Source organism: Pseudonaja textilis, chromosome 1, assembly GCF_049901715.1.
Source record: "Pseudonaja textilis isolate UNSWEBS1 chromosome 1, rPseTex1.2, whole genome shotgun sequence".
Lineage (NCBI taxonomy): Eukaryota > Metazoa > Chordata > Lepidosauria > Squamata > Elapidae > Pseudonaja > Pseudonaja textilis.
The window spans coordinates 262,625,981-262,648,679 of record NC_141990.1 but is presented as its reverse complement, the minus strand read 5'-3'; the positions used below and the strand labels follow the sequence as shown (position 1 = coordinate 262,648,679).

At 40.7% G+C, this 22,699-nt stretch overlaps 3 protein-coding genes across 3 annotated transcripts in view; 2 read left to right on the top strand and 1 right to left on the bottom strand.

Moving 5' to 3' along the window:
* Window positions 1-3,459, bottom strand: part of LARGE2 (LARGE xylosyl- and glucuronyltransferase 2) — a 45,090-nt gene extending 41,631 nt beyond the window's left edge. The window contains exon 1 of the mRNA XM_026707567.2: window positions 3,243-3,459. The gene's annotated coding sequence lies outside the window, so the exon portion shown is untranslated. The remainder of the gene's footprint in view (window positions 1-3,242) is intronic.
* A 126-nt stretch (window positions 3,460-3,585) lies between these two features.
* On the top strand, window positions 3,586-19,743 carry PEX16 (peroxisomal biogenesis factor 16). Its single transcript, XM_026707528.2, has 11 exons — window positions 3,586-3,771; window positions 5,773-5,808; window positions 8,605-8,681; window positions 11,775-11,908; window positions 12,368-12,468; window positions 13,559-13,639; window positions 13,789-13,941; window positions 15,280-15,352; window positions 15,973-16,092; window positions 16,934-16,998; window positions 17,941-19,743. The coding sequence occupies exons 1-11, from the start codon at window positions 3,636-3,638 to the stop codon at window positions 17,997-17,999; spliced, it is 1,035 nt and encodes a 344-aa protein (XP_026563313.2). The 5' UTR covers window positions 3,586-3,635; the 3' UTR covers window positions 18,000-19,743.
* FREY1 (Frey regulator of sperm-oocyte fusion 1) lies at window positions 18,878-22,004 on the top strand. The gene is given in 5 exon segments (XM_087921418.1): window positions 18,878-18,946; window positions 18,948-19,053; window positions 19,056-19,191; window positions 20,728-20,801; window positions 21,734-22,004. Coding segments are annotated over 5 exon segments (522 nt in total). The 3' UTR covers window positions 21,871-22,004.
* Window positions 22,005-22,699: the final 695 nt, after the last annotated feature.

The following is a 22,699-nucleotide window of genomic DNA, read 5'->3' as shown; positions in this document are numbered from 1 at the left end:
AAATCATATTTTGGCTTAACTTTCTAAGTTGCTATCAAAGAGGTGGATAAAAAATGCTACCTGAGAATATAATTGCTGATAAATCCAGGATGGATGTTTATTAAATAAGTGAAATTGCAGTCTTTCATAAACGGTATCCTCTTGAAATTGGGTACTGAAAATCCCATTGTTCCCAGATGGCTGGGAAATATAGAAGGTGTGGTTAAATTTAACAGACAGTTCTTTACCCTGATTTCTTGCAAAAGCAGCCATTTCTTATCCCAACAGTCTGTTGGGTGAAGAAATAGAGAAGGGGGTGCCATTATAAGACACAAATAAATCAGAAATAAAGAAGCCTTTTTATTCTTTAGGAAATGTAGCTCTGGGTGATTGGATGGATGGAAGGAAGGAAGGAAATCTGTGGGCAGAAAACTTCAATGCCTCTTTTCAGTTGGGTTTCAGCCTCAGTACAACACTGATTGCACTTCTTGATATGCTGGTGGCCTTCTACACCCCAAACCAGAATGCTATCATTCTAGTTGGCTCAGGAGTGGTGAGCATATTATTGCAGTTATTATTCTTTCTTCCTTTATCACCAATTTCATTTGCTGCTGATTTGGAAGAACATACTCAGCCCCACGCTTGCTGTGTGTGGCTTCTCAGAGTCCTTCTCCTCTTCCCACTGCTATTCAACATCTATGTGAAGCTGTTGGTTAAGGTCACCTACTAACACGGGGTTAGGTATCATCAGTATGTTGATGATAACCAACTTCAGATATCAATCCTAGGCTGACCAAGCAATGCTGTATCTTAGTACTTTGAGTCTGGATGGGGAAGAATTGGCCCAGGGTTAATCCTAGCAAGATTGAGTGGCTATAGATTTGAGGGTTACCCAGATCTGGAATGTACACCAATAATTCTGGATGATATTCCCTTCCCCAGACAGAAATGGTTTGTTTGTTGATGCTTATCTTTTGGGATTACCTATAGTTGAAAATGCAAATGACCTTCAACTTTCAGTAATGAAAATCAAGGAGCACAATGAAAAAATGGAAATGCAAGGGAAATGCATATGCTAATATTGTACTAATTTAAATCCTTCACGAATCTTGGTGATTCTGAGTAAACATACTTTTCAGATTTACAAATTTAACTCTACATCTGTAAAATGTAAAACACATAAATTCCAACTTGCATATTTTACCACTAGGATTGTTACTTCACACTAGATATGGAGGCAGAATCCTGAACAACAATGTTCATTGGTGTTGAAGAGCTTTCTAGTTCAAGAGATTCCTCTAATGAGAGGCACAGTTTATTTCATCTGCAAGCAAATGAAGTCCTTATATACAGGGAGTCCTCACTTACCGACTGCAGTTGTGATCTGCAACTCTATTGCTAAACAGTCTGGTTGTAATGTGACCGCATCTGAGTTACAATGGCAATTTGTCAATTCCTTCTGCAGTCATTAAGTGAATCACCATTGGTCATTAAATGTGACTTCATGTGAACATGACTTACATCTTCCTTCAGGCTTCCTCACTGACTTTGCTAATTGCAAGCTGGCAGTAAAGATGGCAAATGGTGATCATGCATTATGGGATGGCATGACTGTCTTAAATCTGTCAGATGCCAAGTGTCCAAATTGAGATCATGTGACTGTGGGGGAATCAACTGCAACTTCGATATCAGTCATAAGCCACCTTATTCAATACCACTGTAACTTTGACAGACTCTGAATGGTCAGTAAGTGAAGACTACCTATATATTCTCTATGGTAGGGGTTTGAGATCAAGTGAGGTACTAAGACCACTCTACAAAGCCTTAGTAAGACCACACCTAGAATACTGCCTCCAATTTTGTTCACCACATTATAAAAAAGATGTTGAGGCTCTAGAAAAAGTACAGAGAAGAGCAACCAGGATGATTAGGGGACTGGAGGCTAAAACATACAAAGAATGGGTACAGGAACTGGGCTTGGCTAGTCTAGTAAAGAGAAGGACCAGGGGAGACATGATAGCAGTCTTCCAATATTTGAGGGGCTGCCACAGGGAGGAAGGGGTCAAGCTATTTTCTAAAGTGCCTGAAGGCCAGACAAGAAATAATGGATGGAAACTGAACAAGGAGAGATTCAACCTGGAAATAAGGAGAAACTTTCTGACAGTGAGAACAATCAATCGATGCCCTCGGAAGTTGTGGGAGTGCCATCACTTCAGACTTTCAAGAAGAGATTGGACTGCCATTTGTTAGAAATGGTGTAGGGTCTCCTGCTTGGGCAAGAGGTTGGACTAGATGACCTATAGGGTCCCTTCCATCTCTGATTATCTGTCAACTGTTAAACTTTTTGCCATCACAAGTCCCTTAGTCTAATCTTACTGTAGAGACCTCGCCTAAAAATCCAAACATCAAAAACGAATCATGAAAATAATACAATGAAACTTTGGGAAAGCTGGATTTATTGTAATAATGTAACTGAAAAGGTCATCATTCCCACATTCCCAAGAGAACCATCTCAGTTTGGGAAATATTGCTCTCGTCACGTTCAAAATCTAATAGTACCTATCTCCGAATTGGTCTCTAAAAAAATATAACCCAAGGAGGTATCAGGACCCCATTTATTTTTAGGTCAGCCTCCAAGAGTTTAAACTTCAGGGCGTTTGCTTCTACCCAGAGACGCGTGGACTTCTAAATAAAGAAAGACACGCGATCCAGTCAGAGGGAAAGGCTTTCAAAGGTAGCAGTTAGCGAAAAAGACAACGGGCACGAGCCATTGTCAAGCAGACGCTCTTATTATAGCTTCAACTATTATTACTTCAGTTTAGCACAGGGCGCCACCAAACCACGTGCCAGTCGGTGCTGCAAAGAGCGGGCTTCTATTTTTACGGTAAGGTCTCTCGGGGACAGGAGGCTTCCCCTAAGAGCCTCTGGTATCATTCCCCCGTCAGGCCGTTCCCCCACATGCTCTCTCTCTCTCCCCCAGGAGAGGACACCCTATTAGACAAGACACCTGCTGGCTGGGCATCCTCTCCAAAGCGGGGCAATGGGCGTCCCTGGAACATCCTCCCCCCCGCCAAAAAGAAACAGCCCTCGGCCGAACCCATCTCCTCTGCAAAAGCTGGCAATGTTTTTGACCCCCCTCGCCGAAGAGAGGCAACGCCTGAGAAAAGGAGCTGCCTCAAGCGCCCCGGAGGTGAGTCGGGGCAACCACACACCCCCGTCGGCGCTGCGCAAGGAGAGTCCGTGGCGACCCGCTTAATACTCACACCCGGCAGTGGCGCGCGCGCTGCTGCCACGACGCCGCGCGCCTTCTCTCCAGCCCTTGTAAAAAAAAACAACTTTCCTGCACCTCCTGCAAGCGGGCGCTCCCGCTAGTCTGAGCCTCCTCGCGCTCGGCTCATTCCCCCTCTTCTCTGGCTTGTCTCACTCAGGGCTCGATCGGTTTCACTCGCGCCAGCTTCGGAGCAGGTGCTGCGCAGGCGCAGAGGTAGAACGCCGAGCCGGACCGGGAGAGAGGCGGGGCCGCGATGGGCGTGTATTTGTGTCTGTGTGTGTGTGTGCGCGTCAGGGCAGCGAAGTAAAAACCGGAAGTGTGTGCGCAGGCGCAATGGGGGGAGTGTCTCTCCGTGTGAGCGTACGTCGATCTTTTTAGAGCAGCCATGGCTGGATCGGCGCCGGGGCTCGTGGGGAGGCTGCGGCATTTGTGTTACCGGTATCAGGATTACGTGAAGCGGCATCCAGCGGCCACTGCTCAGCTGGAGAGTACCGTGCGGGGCCTCTCTTACTTGCTGCCAGGTAAGAGGGGAAGAGCACCATTGCGGATGCCCGGGGAAAGCTTTCTCTATCCATAGGTTTTTGGTTTTTTTGTACGAAAAGGTTGTTGAACTTGTGCTTTGCTCCCTTCCAATCCCAAAGAGGATTCAGGCTCAGCATGTCTAACAGCTCGGTAATAGGCAGACGTCTGACTGCAGGTGAAGGTTTTGAACCCTGGAATTCCAGTGTTGGAGAAGGCTTTACCTGTCGGGTTTCTTTCTGTGCTTTTAAAAAAATGCCCAGCAGGTTTGACAGGAAAAAAAGGTAAAGGCGACAGGGGAAAAATGAACAGTACAGCGGTCCTTCTCTTAAATCTTTCATTTGGCCCTAGATTTGAAATAGTGATTTGGGCAAAGCTCTTTTTTAAAAAAAAAACATTTCCTTTTAATCGCAGAACTAGTTCTTTATCACTTCATCACTGTAGTGTAGGTTCTTCTGCTTGAGCACAGGGCTAGACTAAAAGACCTCCAAGGTCCCTTCGAGCTCTCTTCTCTTCTCTTCTCCTCTGTCCTCTGCTATTACCGGTATGTTAAATGTCTTCAGCTCAATGCTGTAGAAACTGCAGGTTTCAATCTCTAACTTGGCAACCTTTTTCAAAATTGTTTGGATTGTGCTTGGTGTTGGCTGGACAGGTCCGGCCTCTTAATGACCGTGGTCACAGCCTTGAGGTTTAATTTCTTTCCATTTCACATGAAGGGTCCTAGGAGCGCAAAACAGAATCCATCTGAGCAGCACTTCATTCATTGTTTATAAAATCAAGATCATTCCCATTCATTTGTCTATTTAGTATTTTTGAAGCATGAGGCTTTTGAACAAGGAGGTTGTCTTTATTATGATTAACATTAATTAATGGTGGGAGTGCTCAAATGTAAGATCAATATGTTGAAATGCGGGTTGTTGATAACACGCTGGAAACTCAGAGTCCTCTGGCCTAACTGTTGGTCTGTTGATAGTCCTTAACTTATAATTGAGCCAAAAGTTATGTTGCTAACAACCCAGCTCTAAATTGTCACTTTGAAGTTAGGTAATTGGAACTGTACATAAGATCCCTGAAAGTAATAATGTATGCAAAGGCATTGCGATTCTTGCTATTTTATTTTGGTTGCTCCTCCTCTACCCATAATAGTTATTCCTATTTAACTACTCAGCAACATTTTCAGAGCTTTTCTTTAAATAATTGTAACCAGTTCATATTTAACAGTAAATATGTAAAACTGATACCTTTTAAAAACCTTTTGAAGATCAAATTTCAAAGTCAGGGTGCCACTATAGAGAAGACACTACCTGTGTTGATGGTGGGATAGATACAAAACAGGGACGAAAGAAATAAATCATACATAATTTCATACAGGGAGAAAAAGCCCCTTTTTAGAATAGAATTAAATCTGAATAAGAAGAAAAAGAATGTCCTGAGTTCTTTGGTCACTGCTCATCAAGGAAAATGTTGCTTTTAAACTATTTTTGAAATGAGGCTTTAGTGACTTTGATGTTAGAAGCTGCTCCATTCAGTTGCCCTGACTCCACCCTGAATAAAGAGATTAAAGGGTCGTAAAACAAAAAAAGTTAGAAGCAGCCTGCAGCCACCATGTGTGAGTTGGAGAACCTTATACATTTGTTTAACAAATTTCTGATTATATTGATACATATGGTCTTTGTTATATATGTTAGATGCCATGTAGAACCTTAGGTTACACTTCAAAAATATTACGGCAGACAGGAAAGCATAGGCAAGATATCTGTTAGAAGTCTATGAAAAATATGTTTCTCATTGTAGATGAACCTGTTGTACTACTTTGAATTAGTTAAGCATATATATAATTCAGAATAGATGTGGGAAATGTAGATCTCTGGGATAAGTTGAGCAATACGTTGGCTTTATTGTGTAACTGTTGCTTCATAGCTACTTCTTCAGAACTCTTGCTTTGACTATTCTTGAGTGATATGAATAGTGGCTCAGGTTTCATTTGTACTTATTTTTTACAGGTCGATTTTCTGACTCTCATGAGCTGTCTGAACTGGGTAAGTAGAACTGCTTTGAGGTTCTAAAATAGTAAAAATATTGTGTTCTCTCAGAGGTCCATGTGGGATTGCATTGGGGGGGGGGAGATACATGCTTATTGCATATCCTGGGTTATTAAATAACGTCCAAAGGTTTTAATGTAGAATATAGATTTTGACTTTAAAAAACTCCGTTTTTGGCTTGCAGCTAAGATGGCAACAGGGTACATGCACCTCCAGTATCCTGAGATCACGTTGCTAAAATTGAGTGCCAAAATGTAACTTTTGGTAGTACAAGTTTTGGTTTCCCTCCGTACAAAAACATTAAGGTAGAAATGATACCAGGAGTCTTCTGGGAGGCAAAATGCTTTAATTTCCACTGTTGACATATACACCAAAACATTGTAATTGTCAAAAACTCATACCATCAAAATCTAGCTATTTCTGTGCTAATATTTGATAACACAATTAGAATTTGAAGTGTCGGAATTCTCTATATGATATTAGGTCTCCATCATTTCCAATTTGCATATCTGCAGAGTATACTGATCAAATTTGATATACTGTGTATATTGTACTCCAATGCATTTTAAGAGTACTAGCTTGGAGAAGGCTGTCTTAAATAAATTATCGATTAAAAAAATTAATCCCTTGAGTCAAGTTTGACTTCTGGTAACTATATTAATATAGACTCATTGTATGGTAATGGTTTGACCTTTTTCCTACTGGGATGTTTTTTGACTTTCCAGTCTAGCTTATAACACTGATCTATCATGGAGGTCTTTCATCCAAGTAGTAACCAGGCCTAGTCTTACTTAGCTTCCAAGTCCAGACAAGGTTAGTCATTTGTCTAATGAAATATTTAATTTAGCACTGCTGTAAGAAATTCATGTTACTGAAAAAAAGGTTAAGAGAAAATTGCAAGAAATGTTATTTTTGAGCAATTTTATATATTAACCCATATTTATATGAGCATTCCTAGAAGAAGATGATCTGACCCCATTCTTTACCATTGGCCAACTTGGTAGGATATATCTCAGTTTTATAAGCTTAAGCCCCTTCATTCTCTTTTTATGATGGCCTCAAAATGGTTGCTCTTCTGTTAAAGATAATTTTTCACTTTTGTCTCTTACAGTATTAAAAGTAACCTTCAAAATATGGGTTCTGGTTTGCCCTGAAGTCATTAATCTCAGTTTTCAAAAACTGTAATAACTGATCCAGGTTTTCAGTTACAGTTATTACAGACAAGATTGATTTCTTCATTTAATCATATAGAGCAACCCTAAATTTAATGTTATATCTTATGCTTGCTTCATATTACTCATGATGCAATCATTTGAATGTAGCCAATATTTGCATTAAGCTAGAAAGTTGAGAAATAAACAGTTTCAAAGGTAAAGTTAATTGACTTCTTTCAATGTGATGGGCGGGGCGAGAAATGCATACGCTTGTACAATTGTAAGTATTTACAAAATAATGAAATTACAATAGTTTCATTCCTTGATACACTAATATCTAGCATAGCATAACCTGTTCGTTCATATTTCTTGAAGACATAAAGCTTTCCATCCTAAAAGAAGTAATTTCTTGTCCTCTGCAAAAACTAAGATCTCTGTGTCCCTCAATCCTTAGTTGGTTTTGTTTGATATATCCTAGATATATTCTATTTTGTTGTATCTGTATATTGTGTATATAGGTACAACGACAATAAAGTGTTATTATTATTATGAATAAGGCATCAGTGTGGGTCTCTTGATCTAAATTCTGTGTTGTTGATTTTGTTGTCCATGATAAATTTCAAACTATTTAAACTTACTATTGTTTATCAAATATGAAGAATTCAAATAATTTTAAATTATCTTTGAAATTTCTGTTAGTATTTTTATTCTTTCAGAATGATTTCTTAGCCTATGTATATCTGATCTATATTATAGTTCTGAGGCTTGGGTGAAATCAATTTAAAAAAACAATATAAGCTACGGTGGCGCAGTGGTTAGAGTGTAGTACTGCAGGCTACTTCTGCTGATTGCTGGCTGCCTGAAGTTTGACAGATCGAATTTCACCAGGCTCAAGGGTGACTCAGCCTTCCATTCTTCTGCAGTTGGTAAAATGAGGACCCAGATTGTTGGGGGCAATGTGTTGACTCTATAAAACCGCTTAGACAGGGCTGTAAAGCACTGTGAAGGGCATATAAGTTTAAGTGCTATTGCTATAACTAATGAAACCAGTATTATACTTGTTTGGCCCAGGCTCTGAACAGTGTTCCATAAGTAGGTTACCACAACCAAGAAGACCTCCCAATTCTATGTAATATTCTTCTCATACAGAGAGGCAGAGAAGTGAGCAGTTAGCAGATTTAACACTCGAAAGATCAAGGACACAGTCTACGGCTCTTTAGTTATTCCTACAAATCAGGGGAAGTATGTTCCATAACATATTTAGTCTTTCTTTGGAATTCCAGCAAAGCTCTGCAAGGGTCAGCGTTTCCATTGAGATTGCAGTTTGGCTCCGGATGCCATTTCAGAAATGTTTATGCTTTTGCATCACAGAACACAAGTATGGGCATTTTGAAAGGGAGTTGTGAATTAATGTATTCTGTTCCTTTGCTTGGATCCTATGGAAGAAAGCCAAAATATGACCAAGACTCATACTTCAGAAGTAGTAAACATAACTGATTTAATACAATCTGGGCTTTGAAATAAAAGTACTTTTAAGTCAGTGATCTCTTTATTTTCCAATCTCAGTAGCTTTTTACTTTTATTCCTTTTTAATTACATTTCCTCCTCCCTTCCCCAAATTCCATCTTCCTTTTCTCAGTGTACTCTGCTTCCGGTCTGCTGGTCCTACTGAATGACTGGATTCTTCGAAAGGAGCTGCATCAATCCCTTCCAGTGGTAAGAATGTTTTCCAGGCCAAAGAAAGCGGTTATGAACTTTCTCTTGCCTTTTGCTCTATTGATACTTCGACTCTGAAACTCCTACTTAAATTAACTTTGGGCTTTTTCACTTTTTTGCTTGCAACATTTAGCAGGATAGATGATGGAGATTACAGTGGCGTTCAACTCCTCTAAGCTTTAGAGCAGCCCTGCCCAATTTTATAGAGGGGAAAGGGCCATATTATTAAATTAAAAACCATTGCATAAAAGTAGTCCTCATCGGATGACCACAACTGAACCTAAATTTTCCCTTGCTAAGCAAGACAGTTAAGTGAATTTTGCCCCATTTTGTTAAGTGAATCACTGCAGTTGTTAAGTTAGTAACCTGATTGCTAAGTGAATCTGTCCTTCCCCATTGACTTCACTTGTCAGAGGGGTGCAGAAGGTGATCCCATGATCTCAGGACACTGCAACCCTCATAAATAGATGCCAGCTGCCAAATGGCCAGATTTTGATCAAATGACCCTGGGGATGCTGCACCAGTTATAAGTGTGAAAAATGGTCATAAGTCACTCTTTTCAGTGCCATTGTAACTTTGACCAGTCACTCAGTGAATGGTTGCAAGTCAATCACTGCCTATACCTGGTGTCCCAAATAGGTGCTTACTAGCTGGCCAGAGCAACAGCAGCCATGGAACTGGTGTTGGTAACAAGGCCTGGAGGTGTGAGAAGCTCTTGACGTTGCATCTTTTGGGATGGTGATGAACTAATTAACTTTTAAAAAACCACTGGTACTGTAGATCACACAAGGGCCTCCTGGGTGATTTAGATTAATGAAAGAAGATGTGATCTGAACAGAGTCCTTGTGTTCTGACCCAAACCCTTTTCCAATAAGACAATAAAGGGAACAGAAACCTTTTAATGAGTCTTACGAATCCCCAGTTAAAAGGCTGCTGCAAACTAATTAACTTTGATAAGCACAAACCTTGCCAAAACTGTGCAAGACTGCCAAGAATCACAGATAAGAAATATTTCACAACACAAGAGTCTTCAAATACCAACTGTAATGCCCACGGGGCTGAGTTTCAAAACATCTCTGCTTCCTGCAAAGAACGTTTGCTTCACAGCTGGCTTTTATCTTCTTGAAGGAGGGGCCATTACCTTGCAGCCTTACTCCCAAGTCGCCCGTGCTGTTGCAGCTGCTCTTTCCTGTGAACCATCCTGTGCGTACGCGCACTTGGCACAGGCTCCTCGGGAACCTCCTCATCACTGCTGCCAGCCCCCACAATCTCTGAAGGCAGGCAGCAGTCCACTCCCTAATGGTCCTGGCCCCTCATCTGAGTCCTCTGTCAGCACCTGCTGCCAGCTAACCACAACACCTTGATGCTGTCCGGGCTTGGTTGTTTCCTTGCAGATGTTTCGTTGCCCAATTAGATGCACTGAAGATGTTACTAGATGGGGGAAGAATGTCTTGGGAAAAAAGAAAAAAAAACAAGCTTGGAGAGCTGCCAGGATGCCACAGTTCAACCCTCAGCTGCAGATATTCCCCTCTATTAGGGATCTGAGTGCTTGGATTCAAATGGCAATGAGGAAGCAGTGAAACTGCCTTTCTTTGCTGAGGAGAGAAAAGGCTCTTCTTTTCCTCCTAGCGAAAGGAGGGGAAAAAAGACCTCCCACATCTCTGACTTCCTAATTCAGGCCACCAACAGTAAGAATGCACAATATTAAGCAGCAGATTGGCGGAACCTGCAATGTGCTGAGATACAGCTTCCTAAATATTACCTCTCCCTTTAAGAAACTCTCTGTGTCCCAGCAACAAAGCTCTGGCACATGCAGATCTCCTCTGATGCTGGCCAGAGGTTGAAATGGGATGAGTCAGACTTCAGCATAAGTAGTTAAAGTTGAAAAACCCACAAACATCCCCACCAGATCACCCGATTGCTTTTGTGTGGAAGTGCTGGACACGTGGCACTCTTCATTCTTCGTGACAGTTGCCTCTGCAACAGTAGAAAGAATGTGTGGAGAGGTAAAAGGAAAGAGACTAACTTTTCTAAGAATTACCAGGTCTGATGCTTGCATGAAAGAAAGCCTTATTAAGAAAACCACATTATGATAGGCACTTATATCTGTCTGCAAGTAATGGGTATTGTCTGCTTTCCTCCATTATGCAAAGGAACAGCTACACAGGTCAGAGAAAAGGAAAAAAATAGAAGAGAGCCTGAGAATATCAGTCTAATCCAGGGGTATCAAACTCGATTTCATTGAGGGCCACATCAGGGTTGTGTTTGACCTCAGGGAGGGCATGGCTGGGGTGGGCGTGGCTGGGGGTGTGGCCAGCTCGCCCTCACTTGTGTTGGGGGCGCCTGTGGTGGCCCGAGTGTTCCACCAGTGAAAATGGGCTCCCAAGCTCCGTTTTCGGCTGCAATGGCCTCCTGCAACCCTCTGCTAGCGAAAACAGAGCTCAGGACGACTGCCTGCGGCCCTCCCGAGCTCTGTTTTCGCTGGCAGAGGCACCCCGGGCTGGTCCTTTGCTGTTTCCAGGGCAGCCTCGTGGGCCAAATCTAAGCACCCTGCAGGCCGAATCCATCCCCCGGGCTTTGAGTTTGATACCCCTGTCCAATCAATAGGAGACCTGTTACGTAGAGATATAGAAGTAACTCAGACAAGGAAAAGCAGGGTCTATCTGTCTGTAGAGATTCTCAGTCATCCAGGTTGTCCCAAATGTGCTTTTTTAAGAAGCAACTAGACTTTCTGGTTTTTCTTTGAAGATGTTTCGCTTCTCATCCAAGAAATTTCTTCAGCTCTGACTGGAATCCTTCCATTCCCCACCATCCAGTCAGAGCTGAAGAAGCTTCTTGGGTGAGAAGTGAAATGTTTTCAAAGAAAAACTGGAAAGTCCAGTTGCCTCTTGAAAAAGCACATTTGGGAGGGAGTCAATCTGCTAACCATCTCTATGTCTGTTGACTCTAGTGATCAGTGGATTTATAGATGCAGAAAGCTGGTGTATCCAGTGTTAAAGTATTGAGAATTAAAAGAAAAACCAGAGTTTTACTGTACATTGAAGCTAATCATACTGAGTCATCTCACAGGTTTGTTTGCCTTTTCCTGTATAGCCACTTTCCCAGCAGAAATTGCTAACATGGCTGAGTGTTCTCGAGTGCCTGGAGGTCTTTGCCGAGATGGGAGCTGCCAAGGTGTGGAGTGAGAATGGCCGGTGGGCCACTATTGTCCTCATCCAGTTAACCAAGTGAGTTAACCAAGTGAGAACGTAGAGATGGGGAATCCAGAGCTGTTTGGCCCCTTATCAAAATGCATTTGATTGGTAAACAAAAGAAATGGGGGCCTTTTTACTGGTAAATCCTAAGGTAGATCCTAACTTTGCTCACACCAAGTTAGAGTGATTCTATTGCATGTGTAGTATAAACCACATGGTTTTTTAGAATAAGTTCAGAATAAGTTTGAGCTCTTCGTCAAATATACTTGATTTTTATTTGTGTCCAAAATAATATGCAAACTTTCCGCTTGATAAGTTACTTTGATTTTATATAAGCCTCCTAATTTTCAGTAGCCCAAAACATTTCCAAGAATGATCACAGGGTCAGGTTTTTGAGAGTGGCTGCCAACACTGCTACCTTTGTTTATTCAGTTTAAATCCTCTTTTGGTATCTTGATTATAATTATAATTATGCCTTTCTCTGACCCACAGAGCCATTTTACGCCTCCTGCTCTTACTCTGGTACAAAGCTGGCATCCAGACCTCTCCTCCCATTGTACCACTAGACAGGAGGCAATCACTGTATCAGAAAGGTGAGTCAAAACCAATTTAGTTAATCAGCATATTCAAGGGGAATGGAGGATGTTCTGGATGCTGTTGAATTATTGTTGTGTCCTCCAGTCTTCCAAATAACCCGTACTTGGATAATATCAGCAAAAATATTTGGTGGGTTTCTTGTATTCCTCTATATTAAATATTCATTTCCACTGATGCGGAGTTCAGGCCTGAAATAAATGCATTTATTTGTATGCATGCAGGGACCTAGCTGTTAAATAGATCATCATGATTACAATGATTATTCCACATTTTTGCAATTGTGTATTCTTCCATTTGGGGAAAGTTTAGAAAGAAATACAAGGGCTTATGATGAGATCACTACTGAACAATAATATAATTAGTGCAGTTCTATTAAGATAAGCCTGACCTGACCAAGGAGCTGAATCTCAGTGCTCTGATAAATTAAGCGTAGCTGTATTCTTACAGATGGTTAAGCAACTTCCAACTCTACTTTGCCATCCCATTTTTGAGGAGAAAAATGGCTAAACATGAGACCAAATGGCTAAGGGGATTGTTGTGGGCAATTTATGAATAAATAGCCCAGGACTATCCACTTGTGTTTGCTGCTCATATTTATATAGTATACACTCAAGGTAAGCCCACAGCGAAGTTGCCTCGAAGTTCTTTTTTTTTTTTTGCAGCACAGATGAGGAGGACTTCTGGGCCCTCATTCTTCAAAATAAGCACACTAAAAAAAATTTGAGCAACATTTTCTGGGGACCTGCCTGGATCTGGTCCGTGGTCTGCAGGGTTTTCTATTTCATTTGGAATGTTGAATCTCCCCATCCCTACTCTTGACTGGGGAGTGCCTATACTGCAGGCTACTTCTGCTGACTGCTGTCTGTCTGCAATTGGGCAGTTCAAATCTCACCAGGCTGAAGGTTGACTTCCAGCCTTCCGAGGTGGGTAAAATAAGGACCCAGATTGTTGGAAGCAATATGCTGACTCTGTAAAAACCGCTTAGAGAGGGCTGTAAAGCACTGTAAAGCAGTATATAAGTCTAAGTGCTATTGCTGTCTTGATGACATCGGAGAATTGTGGCCTTACATACCTATCTCTTGACAGCCCTGGAAGCCAGCTTAGTGGGAAAAGAACAGATCTTTGTGGGGAAGCGCAGTAGTCGTATAGTGAGGTCTCTCGAAAGCAGTAAGTATCATTCTAGCTTGTTTTTTTTCTGATGTCACTTTTTGGGAGGCGAGGTAAACCATTGGCCATGTATGGCTTTTTTCTGGCCAAACATCTTGCTGGTTGCTGATAAATATCCATGCATGGCCATGCTTTTGTCTTAATTTCAGCCCCTTCCCTGCACTCTAGACATTGGGGTGAGCCTCAGCAACGCGAGGAAAAGCAGAACCAAAGAGCAATGGAGAATAACCAACCATCAACCCCTTTGGGCGCCCAGGAGACACTTGCTGAGTCTATCTTTGTTACCCGTCCGTTGTTGCACTGTATCCTATTTTGACTTTCAGTGGTCCTTGTAATCCGTTCTGTGTGCCACTAGAGAGAGCTACAGCGTTAGTATAAATTGTCCTAGTTCAGAAGGGTGCTTATTTCCAGGCAGGCTCTAGATTTTGTTTTAGTCACACCATTAGAGATACTACATGGTGAAGCAGTGAGGAAAAAAAAAATGGTTGTATTGATTTTAGACATTTCCAAACCATATTTTAAGATAGACTACATAAAAAAGGTCTTGTACAGTCTATGGTCATTGAGAAATAAAATCCATTCTCTTCGGTGGAAGCGTCCCCCAGATCAACGACGGTTACTTATGTTAATCACACAGAGACAAAATTAAGAATGTCGCCCAAAATTTAACAGCTTCTGCATCCTATGCTAGCAAGGAATATATATCTTTATATCCCGAGTTCTGAGAAATTGAGAAAAAAACCAAACAAGGCAATAGAAACTGAGGATGTTTGTTATAAAAGAAATATACAGACATCATATAGTATTACAAGTTAGTGGTGTGTTTGAATTTTAGGTACACTCTCTTAAGTTCTTGAAAAACATTGAACCCGTCAACCATATACTACTTTCAGGCCTTGAGGTTGGGCAAGGAGGTTGTTTTGCCTGGCACCCAATTTAAGGCAATACCAGGATGGTCCTTGCAGCTTGTTCTTTATTTTATGTACCCTCTTCAATCAGCCAGTGAGGGAAATAAGCTGAAGACTGAGCTCTTGCCCATTGTCTGTTGGGAATACATCCCACTGAATTCATAGAGCAGTAGGAAGGAAAGGATTTTTTATTTTATTTTTAACAATATTTCCACTATAATAGAAGTTAAATGGCTAGACAGTCACAGAAGCCACGCAACTTGGTAGCACGGCATATCTGACCACTGCAGTGGAGAGGGACAGGATGAAGATATTCTTCTCTCAGAACAACATTTGCTTAGGAATAAGCTTGTAGAGGTCTTCAGTAACTATGTTTAAATTGCTTCTTATCCAGTTTGAATGAGCAGTACTTTCCAAAAATATCATTCAGAAAAGAAAAATATTTCAGGATATTTTTTTTTCAGTGCCTCTTAATTTTTAAAGGGAAGAAATTGAAAATAGTTGTTGAGGGACAGAGCAACAAAATGGAACCGGACTTTTTCAGTGTTTTCTGTTCGTTTGTTCCATAATATTTCTCTCTTGATTTTCATCTGACCTGCACCCCTTAATTTCTTCTGATATCTTATTTAGCATTTATAATTCCTGTTATAAGTTAGTCTGCCTGGATTTGAGATTTTTTTGTGAGCGGTTTCATTGCCTCTTGCTTCTTTGTTCCTTAATGTTTGCTTGAAGTATTGAGTTTAGCCGTGTGGGGACAAAAGTCTTGGAAACCCTGGCTTCTGTCAGGCATCTTGGATGTTGCAAGGTCAGTTTGGAGAAAAGCAATCTTGGTTTAAGTTTTATTTTTACCTCTTCTTATGTCATAAATTTTAATTTCCACTTAATGATACCTTTGGTCCCATCTGAGAGAGGAGACACTGTACTTCCTTGAGAGACTGGAGAACTTTACTTATTCAGTTTAAATCCTGCTCTTCTTTTCAAGCAAGTACACAAGGTGGCTAAACAAAATACAGAGATAAACATTTTTAAAACTCAAATTTAAACGTAATAATTAAAAGTTTGATGCAGGACATGCTGTTTAGCTGCTCTTCTAAACACAGAGTGAAAACTAAATGCATCTTTTCTTTTTTTGTAGTAGTAGTTGCTTTTTACACTTTTGAGAAGATGGAAACTGTCTTAATATGTAGTTCTAAAACTTTTATTATTAAAACGTATCCTTGAAAAATCTACAAATAGCAAACGCAAAATTAAAAGGAATGTTTTAAATGAAACAGCAAGGTTGTGGTCATTGCTCTGAAGCTGTTAATTGGGAATGAAAGGAAGGATCTCATCTCTTTGAAAAACTGAGACTAATTGCGATATGATTGTGAAAATGCTCACAATCATATAAAATATCTTTGAATCTCCTTGTATTCCCCCCTACAGCTTGAGTTTACTGAGTGATAAAAAAGAGCTCAACAAACGTGAACGAATGGAGCTGAAACGCCGGGCTATCCTGCTACTATATTACCTATTAAGATCCCCCTTCTATGACAGATACTCTGAGTAAGTCTGCCAGCTTCTGCAAAATCAAATGTCTTGTCGACTACCTACTTAAGTAAATATACAGGACCACAATTTCTGCCTAAACCAGATTGAGATCATACATTTTGGGATGGCCAGAAGCATTGGAAACTTAGTGAAGAAAGGAGCACTGTATAGGGTTCTCACTCTGGAGACGAGAGAAGGAACGAGCTCATCCTTGGGTACCTTCTTAGGGTCTGGCCCCAAGCTCCCCATTTTGGGCAGCCTTTGGTAAAGCCAGTGCACCCACCTTGCTGCTTCCTCTGCCATTGCCAGCAGGAGGACTCAAGGAGCATCCATCGGCATCACACCAGAGGGTCAGATGCACCAAGAGATGCTCCATCCTCTCTGTTCCTTGGCACTTCCAACTCTTTCCTCCAACACTAGCCTTTCAAAATTCTTCCCTGCTGCCGGCCGTAAAAGTGGCATTTTAGGCAGCTTAGACTCTCTCAAAGCTAACACATCTGTTTTTGTCTCAAGAAACAGTACCCATCTCTGCTTCTGAAAGGCCCTTGCTTAATAGCAGAGTCCCCAGATTTGTCTTTGGGGAATAAAAAGGCCATCTTAAGATCTATTCCTAGAGTCACTGTAGCCTGAGCTACTAGCAGCTAATAATAATGTTATTATTAGCGCCATTATACTGCATGGGAGTCTTGAACAAGCATTTACTATTTTAGAAAGCCATGGTTTGAGAACCCTCTGAGGCAGAAATGTAGAGGCCTCTGAAATATCTGACCTTGCTGTAGTTCAAGAGAGCATTTGTTGTTGGGAAAGAAGCTACTAACCTCTTTTCCTTGTCTTTTTTCCCCATATGCCTTTGCAGGGGCAGGATCCTCTTTCTTCTGCGCTTGTTGGCAGATTACGTCCCTGGCGTTGGCCTAGTGACCCGTAAGTAGAACACTTGTCAGGTTTGGTTTTTTTTTCTGAAGATAGCTTTCATCGGTGAAGGAAATCATGAGGGTGGAGTCCCATCTCCTCTGTATGCTTGTCTGAAGAATCTCTGCATATTTACATGAGGGAGAATTGAAATGCCTCTAGATCGGGGGTCCCCAAACTTGGCAATTTTAAGACTTGTGGACTTCAACTCTAATTCTGGGAGTTGAAGTCCACAAGTCTTAAAGTTGCCGAGTTTGGAGACCTCTGCTATAGATGAAGGCAAATGTTGGAAATGTTGAGTTTGTTTGATGCGGTCACTGAGGAATCTGAAATGTCTTCCCAGAATCTCTAGTTGGTTCCTCAGTTATGTTGACAGTGAGACATTGGACTTGTTTTATCCGGTTTGCTTACTAGAGGATGCCTGCTATCTGCAAAACCTTCTCTGCCATTATCATGTTAACATATCTGCAGTCAGGAGAGTCAATGTTCTGGATCTAGGATCTGGAAATTTCTAGGCAATATCTAGAAAGGCAGATTGTTACATGAATAAGATCAGTGCGTAAGATTCAGGCTTCCCCCACCCTTCTGTAAAGTTATTACTTTTCTCAAAAAATTAGGCTGGGTAACAGGAACCTAGAAACTGTGGTAAGGATATATGACTTCCTTGACATTCCTATCACATCACCTGCTAGCCTGTTGTGTGGATTAATTTAGTTTATGAGATTAAGTTCTGTTCTTGTGTATTTAGTACTTGGTTAACTCATTTCACTTTGCCTTCTTTTTTTCTGTTGTCAAAGTTCTTACCTAAACATACCCTCGGGTGACTTTTTCCTCTACAAGGGCAATTTAAAGGGAGAGAAGGGTATCACGAAGGCAAATATTGGAAATCCAGTTAGCAACTTGCTACTTTAAAATCTCCCCTCCCCTTTCTCTCCCCCCCCCCTTCAATTTCAGGACCTTTGATGGATTACTTGCCAGCCTGGCAGAAAATTTATTTCTATAATTGGGGCTGATCTGGCTTCTGCTTGATCTACTGCAACCAGAGAAGATTTGAGTGGAAAGCTTGTGCTGACAGAATGACTTTATGCAGAGGAAAACAATGCAGAGACTTTTTTGGTGGGGGAAAGGGCAGCGGCACATCTCTATGACTTGTATTAATGGTTTGAAAGAGAAGAATTAGGCTTTTTTCCTGACTCTTTTTTTTTTAATGCCTTCCTGTAAGTACTACAAAGACGGCTTGAAATGTGTATGCGGTTTCCTTCCTATTTGGTAATAACTGGTTTCAGAGCAGGGGACTTGGGTTGGGAGGGGTGCAGGACTCTTTTTGTAAGCATTTTGTACAGTTGTGGGTTAATAAAGCCAGGGGACTGTGATGCCTTTGGGCTAATTGGTCTGGTTTCTTGAATGTTCAGTCATGAACCTGCAGGAAGTAAACCGATGGGAAGCAGAAAAATTTGAAAGCAATGCTAGGAGATTGTATTTTAAACAGATTTCTGGTACAGGGGTAATTAAAATGTAGCTGACTGTGGGGCAGAAATGGAAGAGAAATGTTGAATTTTGTAGACAAATTCCAAAAATTATCGAATTACGAATATTCAGATATGGTTCGGAATTATTTATGTGCCATTAACTACTGGTGGAGAAGGATGCCGTAGGTATCGCCTTTCACGTTATGGTAAATCTTTGTTTACAGAATTTTTTGCTGCTTCACAGGTCTCTGATGCTGTTAAATTCACAAGAGTATTTCTTTAAAAGTTAAGAAGCCTGTTTTGTACGGTAATCTCTGGAAACACATCTCAAAGGGTGCTTTTGGGAGGGGGAAATGGGAGGAGGGTCAGGGGGTACCCAAATCAGGCAGAAGTGGTGAAGATCAAACAATTGGCAATTAAAGATGGGCAACTATGGCAGGTGGAACAAAGTAACTCCAAAATGGACTTCAGCCACACAGCTGAAGCAGTATTGGGGTTTTGTGGGGTGGGAGTATATGCCTGCTTGTTCTTAAAGTAACCTTTGTTCACTGCCCAGTCCATGGAACTCGGCACTGCCCTGCATTCTATACCTTTGTGATAATGCTTTGAATGCTGCCTTCGGTTCTGCCAAGGAGAGAAAGATATATCAAGTTGGGCTTGGCTTTGCAGGCCAGATGAGGCTTTTGATCATGTTACTCCTGATGCAGAAATTACTGCCTGTGCCAGGTCTTCAAAGGTAATGGGTACAGATTCATGCCTCAGTACTGATCCTATGCATCTGATACATTTATAGTTAGATGAGCATGGGGCATTGATGGGCCAGCTGGCTTGAAAAACCACATAGTGATGCTGTCTTCCCCATCCATGCACAGTTTTAGGAATGTTTTACCCTTTTTAGCATTGACAGAAGAACTTCGCAAGTGTACAATATGTTTAAGCTCAGTTTCAGGAAAAACAGAGGGATGAATTCAAATATTGATTAATTATTTAATTGAAATTAACCACTGTTTTATCAGAAAAAAACTAAAGCATCTGTTATCTGGCTGGAGTGAGTGAGATATGAGATGCCTGTTAAGTTTCAGTGGTGGATTTTTTTGAGCTTTTTGGTAATGTTATTCCCCAGGGAGATAAGACTTTATTTCAGAAAACTGCAATTACGTGATGTCATTGTAATTGGATATTTCAAGGAAAGAGGTGAGAGATAGTGACAACCACAGATAATATAAAATGCTTGTTACCCAACATGCAGCTTTGTCTTTAATAAATAAATGTTATACATTTACCACCAGCATATTTCAGGGTAAGACGTTTCAACATTTGTTCATTACTGGTATTTGGTTTTTCTTCCCCACTTTATTTTCATGTTCCATTATATCTGTGACATTGTGATCTTGCACACAAGAACTCTCTTTTAATGACTCTGTAGTGCATAGAAAATGGCGCTTTGTAGTTTTTTGTTTTTTTTACTGACAAGTTATATTTGGACTGATACAATCATAGAGTATAAAATCTGAAGTAAACACATTTTCCTAGAACAATTTAGACAATGGACTACATATATATATGTTTTCTTTTTGGACAGTTAAGAGAGAGATTGCAATAGAAAAGAAAAAGATACAATGAGCTGCATAAACATTCTTAGAGACTAAGTTCATATTTTAAAAAATAGAAATAATTTCATTTGTGAGGATTATCCATAAAAATTAAGGATTATTAAATTATTTCCACTCATTAAACATGCAGGCTTGTTTCAGTCACATTCAGGGACAATAAAAGTGTGTTCCAACCGGGCACCTGCAACCAATAAACACTTAAATTGAAAGAGCGTCAGGGTGATTTCACTGCCGGGGACATCAAGACTTGCAAGTCCTGATTCAACAAGTAATGTGCATGGAAGCTTGCAACCATGCACACCTCTAACAGGAGGATTTCCTTGGAAGATTTGCTTCTTCAGAGTCTATATCCAATACCAGTATAAAGAGAATTAAGGTCAAAATATGTAAATTAAATTTATTGATGATCCATTAATTGGATTTTACAGCATTTTAATGTGTTTATGGATTCAGAATATGTCGTGGTTATGGAGGATTTATGATACTGCTAAAAGAGCAATTTAGGATTTAATCGCTTGGTTATCTGCCCATGAGATTTGTCAAGAGAAATGATGAGGAAATTGCCCTGTATCGATTTGCTTTTTTTTTTTTTTTAAACAAACACCAGGGCTTTAAGCACTAATTGTAGCCCTTCCTGATCTTGTGCTCTCCTATGGCAGATTCAGAAGATCTGTCCCAGAAGACTTCATTGCGCCCTTGGAGCTCCAGCAGAAACAGTTTGGCTTAGTGGATGGTATGCATGTATTAAGTCTAGATCCTATTTCTTGGCATAAGGCATGACTGGGTAAAGGCACATTGCTACATCTCTTCCGCATTAACCCCGGGGCAGTTTAGGTGCCCTGGGCAGGGAGCCACATTCACGCAACTTGTTTTGCTGTGCCACTCCCCCGTCCTGTCCTGGAACCTCAGGAAATCATGCTATTGTCCCCGCGACAGGCCCATACTCCACATTAGGGACAGGTTATGCAACTGTCCATATAGCTTTACCCAGCGTTTCCCAATCTTAGCAACTTAATAAGTGTGGGTTTCCATTTCCCCGTTGGCTGTGGGAATTCTGAGAATTGAAATCCACATCTCTTAAAAAAGTTTCTGAGATAAACACTGAAAATGCAACCTCCAATTGGCATGTAGAACACATTACTCAGTGCCTCACAATTTTTGTCTTTCCCCCCCTCTTTTCTCTTTGAAACTGGGAATTCAACCAGCCAACTGTTTAACCTATCAATCTCAAGTGGCAACAAAGAGGGATTTGGGGTACTATCTAGTAGTTGCCCAGATACGTACAGCCATGTCTAAGGGGAATTTGAGAGTTTGAGTTCAATACCCTACGAACATAACATGAAGTAAGGAAGCAAGGAGACAGGATTTGCCTAGGAAAACGAATTTCCTGTCAGGAAGGCTACAGAAATGCAAGAACAAAGTCCTTCCAATTACACTTTCCAATGTGTGCATTAATGGACTTGTTACTTGCAAAGTTTTGCACTCTCCAGGTCAACCAATCCATTACAAAAAGTAATAGCCATGGAAGCTAATGTCTCCCTTGCAACCAAAAGAGGACTGAAATAGGATCTATACTTGGGTGACTAGTGCCTCCTTGTAGGCCCACCATAATACTCTTTTCCATTCCTACTACCTGCAGTATTTCACAAGGTTGTGTTTTCACAGATTATGGCCTTCAACCACGCCATCCCAAGTTCCAGATACGGAAACAACGTAAAGAGTCAGAAACACTGCACAGATCACATAAAAGCAAAAGGGACGAACCCAATTTTGAAGAGTATTATTACGATGACCTCCTTTGAAAAGTGACAAGAGAACATGCTGTTTTGCATAGCCTTGCCTGGTAAAACAGCCAAATGCATACAGCAATAATCCCCATTCTGTTACTTAACACTATTCTAGAAACTTTCCTTGCAGCTCTGTATTTTTTGTGTGTCCCTATCATAAACACAGTGTTTTAAGATGAGATTGCCATTTGTAGATTCTCAGCTTTCCTTTCATGCTTTTAATTCCTACTATGCTAAATAATATTTGGAAGCTTTGCTATTGGCTGGAGGTAAGACTTCAATGCCAACACTGAGGCTATGTAGTGAAAAATAAGTATCCAATACAGCTTTAAGTGCCATGACTATTTTTTACCTCTCATCAACGACTTCTCCAGTGATTCTGAATTTGGGTTCCACCTTACATTAGAATTCTAATTTATATAAACTAATATGAACAGATTTTACAGTTTACAATTTCAACTATTATTAAATAGACCTAGCTCTCAAAAGCCTTTCTGTCTTTGTAGTGCCATTCATTTATATAATATTTAGTAAAAGCACAGATCCAAAACCCTCTAAAGGCATTTTAGAGCATGCCTGTTTAGTAGGTAATTACATATTTGGCTGAAATAACAGCCGGCATTAGAGACAGGCATTGTTGAAAAGCTGATTCCTATGTTTCAATATCTCAAAATCCTTTATCTTATCTTTTATTGCTTTGTAAATAACTTAAGGGGGCAATGATACCTAATATTTCCTCCTATTTTCCTCACAATCTTGTGAGATAGGTTGAGCTGAGAGTGGCTGGTCTGGTTTTCATGCCAAAGCAGGACTAGAAGTTTCAGTCTCCTGGTTTCTGGTGCCT

Excerpts from the sequence above, each read along its gene's own strand:
- PEX16 (XM_026707528.2), top strand. The coding sequence starts at position 3,636 with ATGGCTGGATCGGCGCCGGGGCTCGTGGGGAGGCTGCGGCATTTGTGT. Across the intron at positions 8,682-11,774 it reads TGCATCAATCCCTTCCAGTG|CCACTTTCCCAGCAGAAATT; the intron begins GTAAGAATGTTT and ends TTTCCTGTATAG. Across the intron at positions 16,093-16,933 it reads TTCTATGACAGATACTCTGA|GGGCAGGATCCTCTTTCTTC; the intron begins GTAAGTCTGCCA and ends ATGCCTTTGCAG.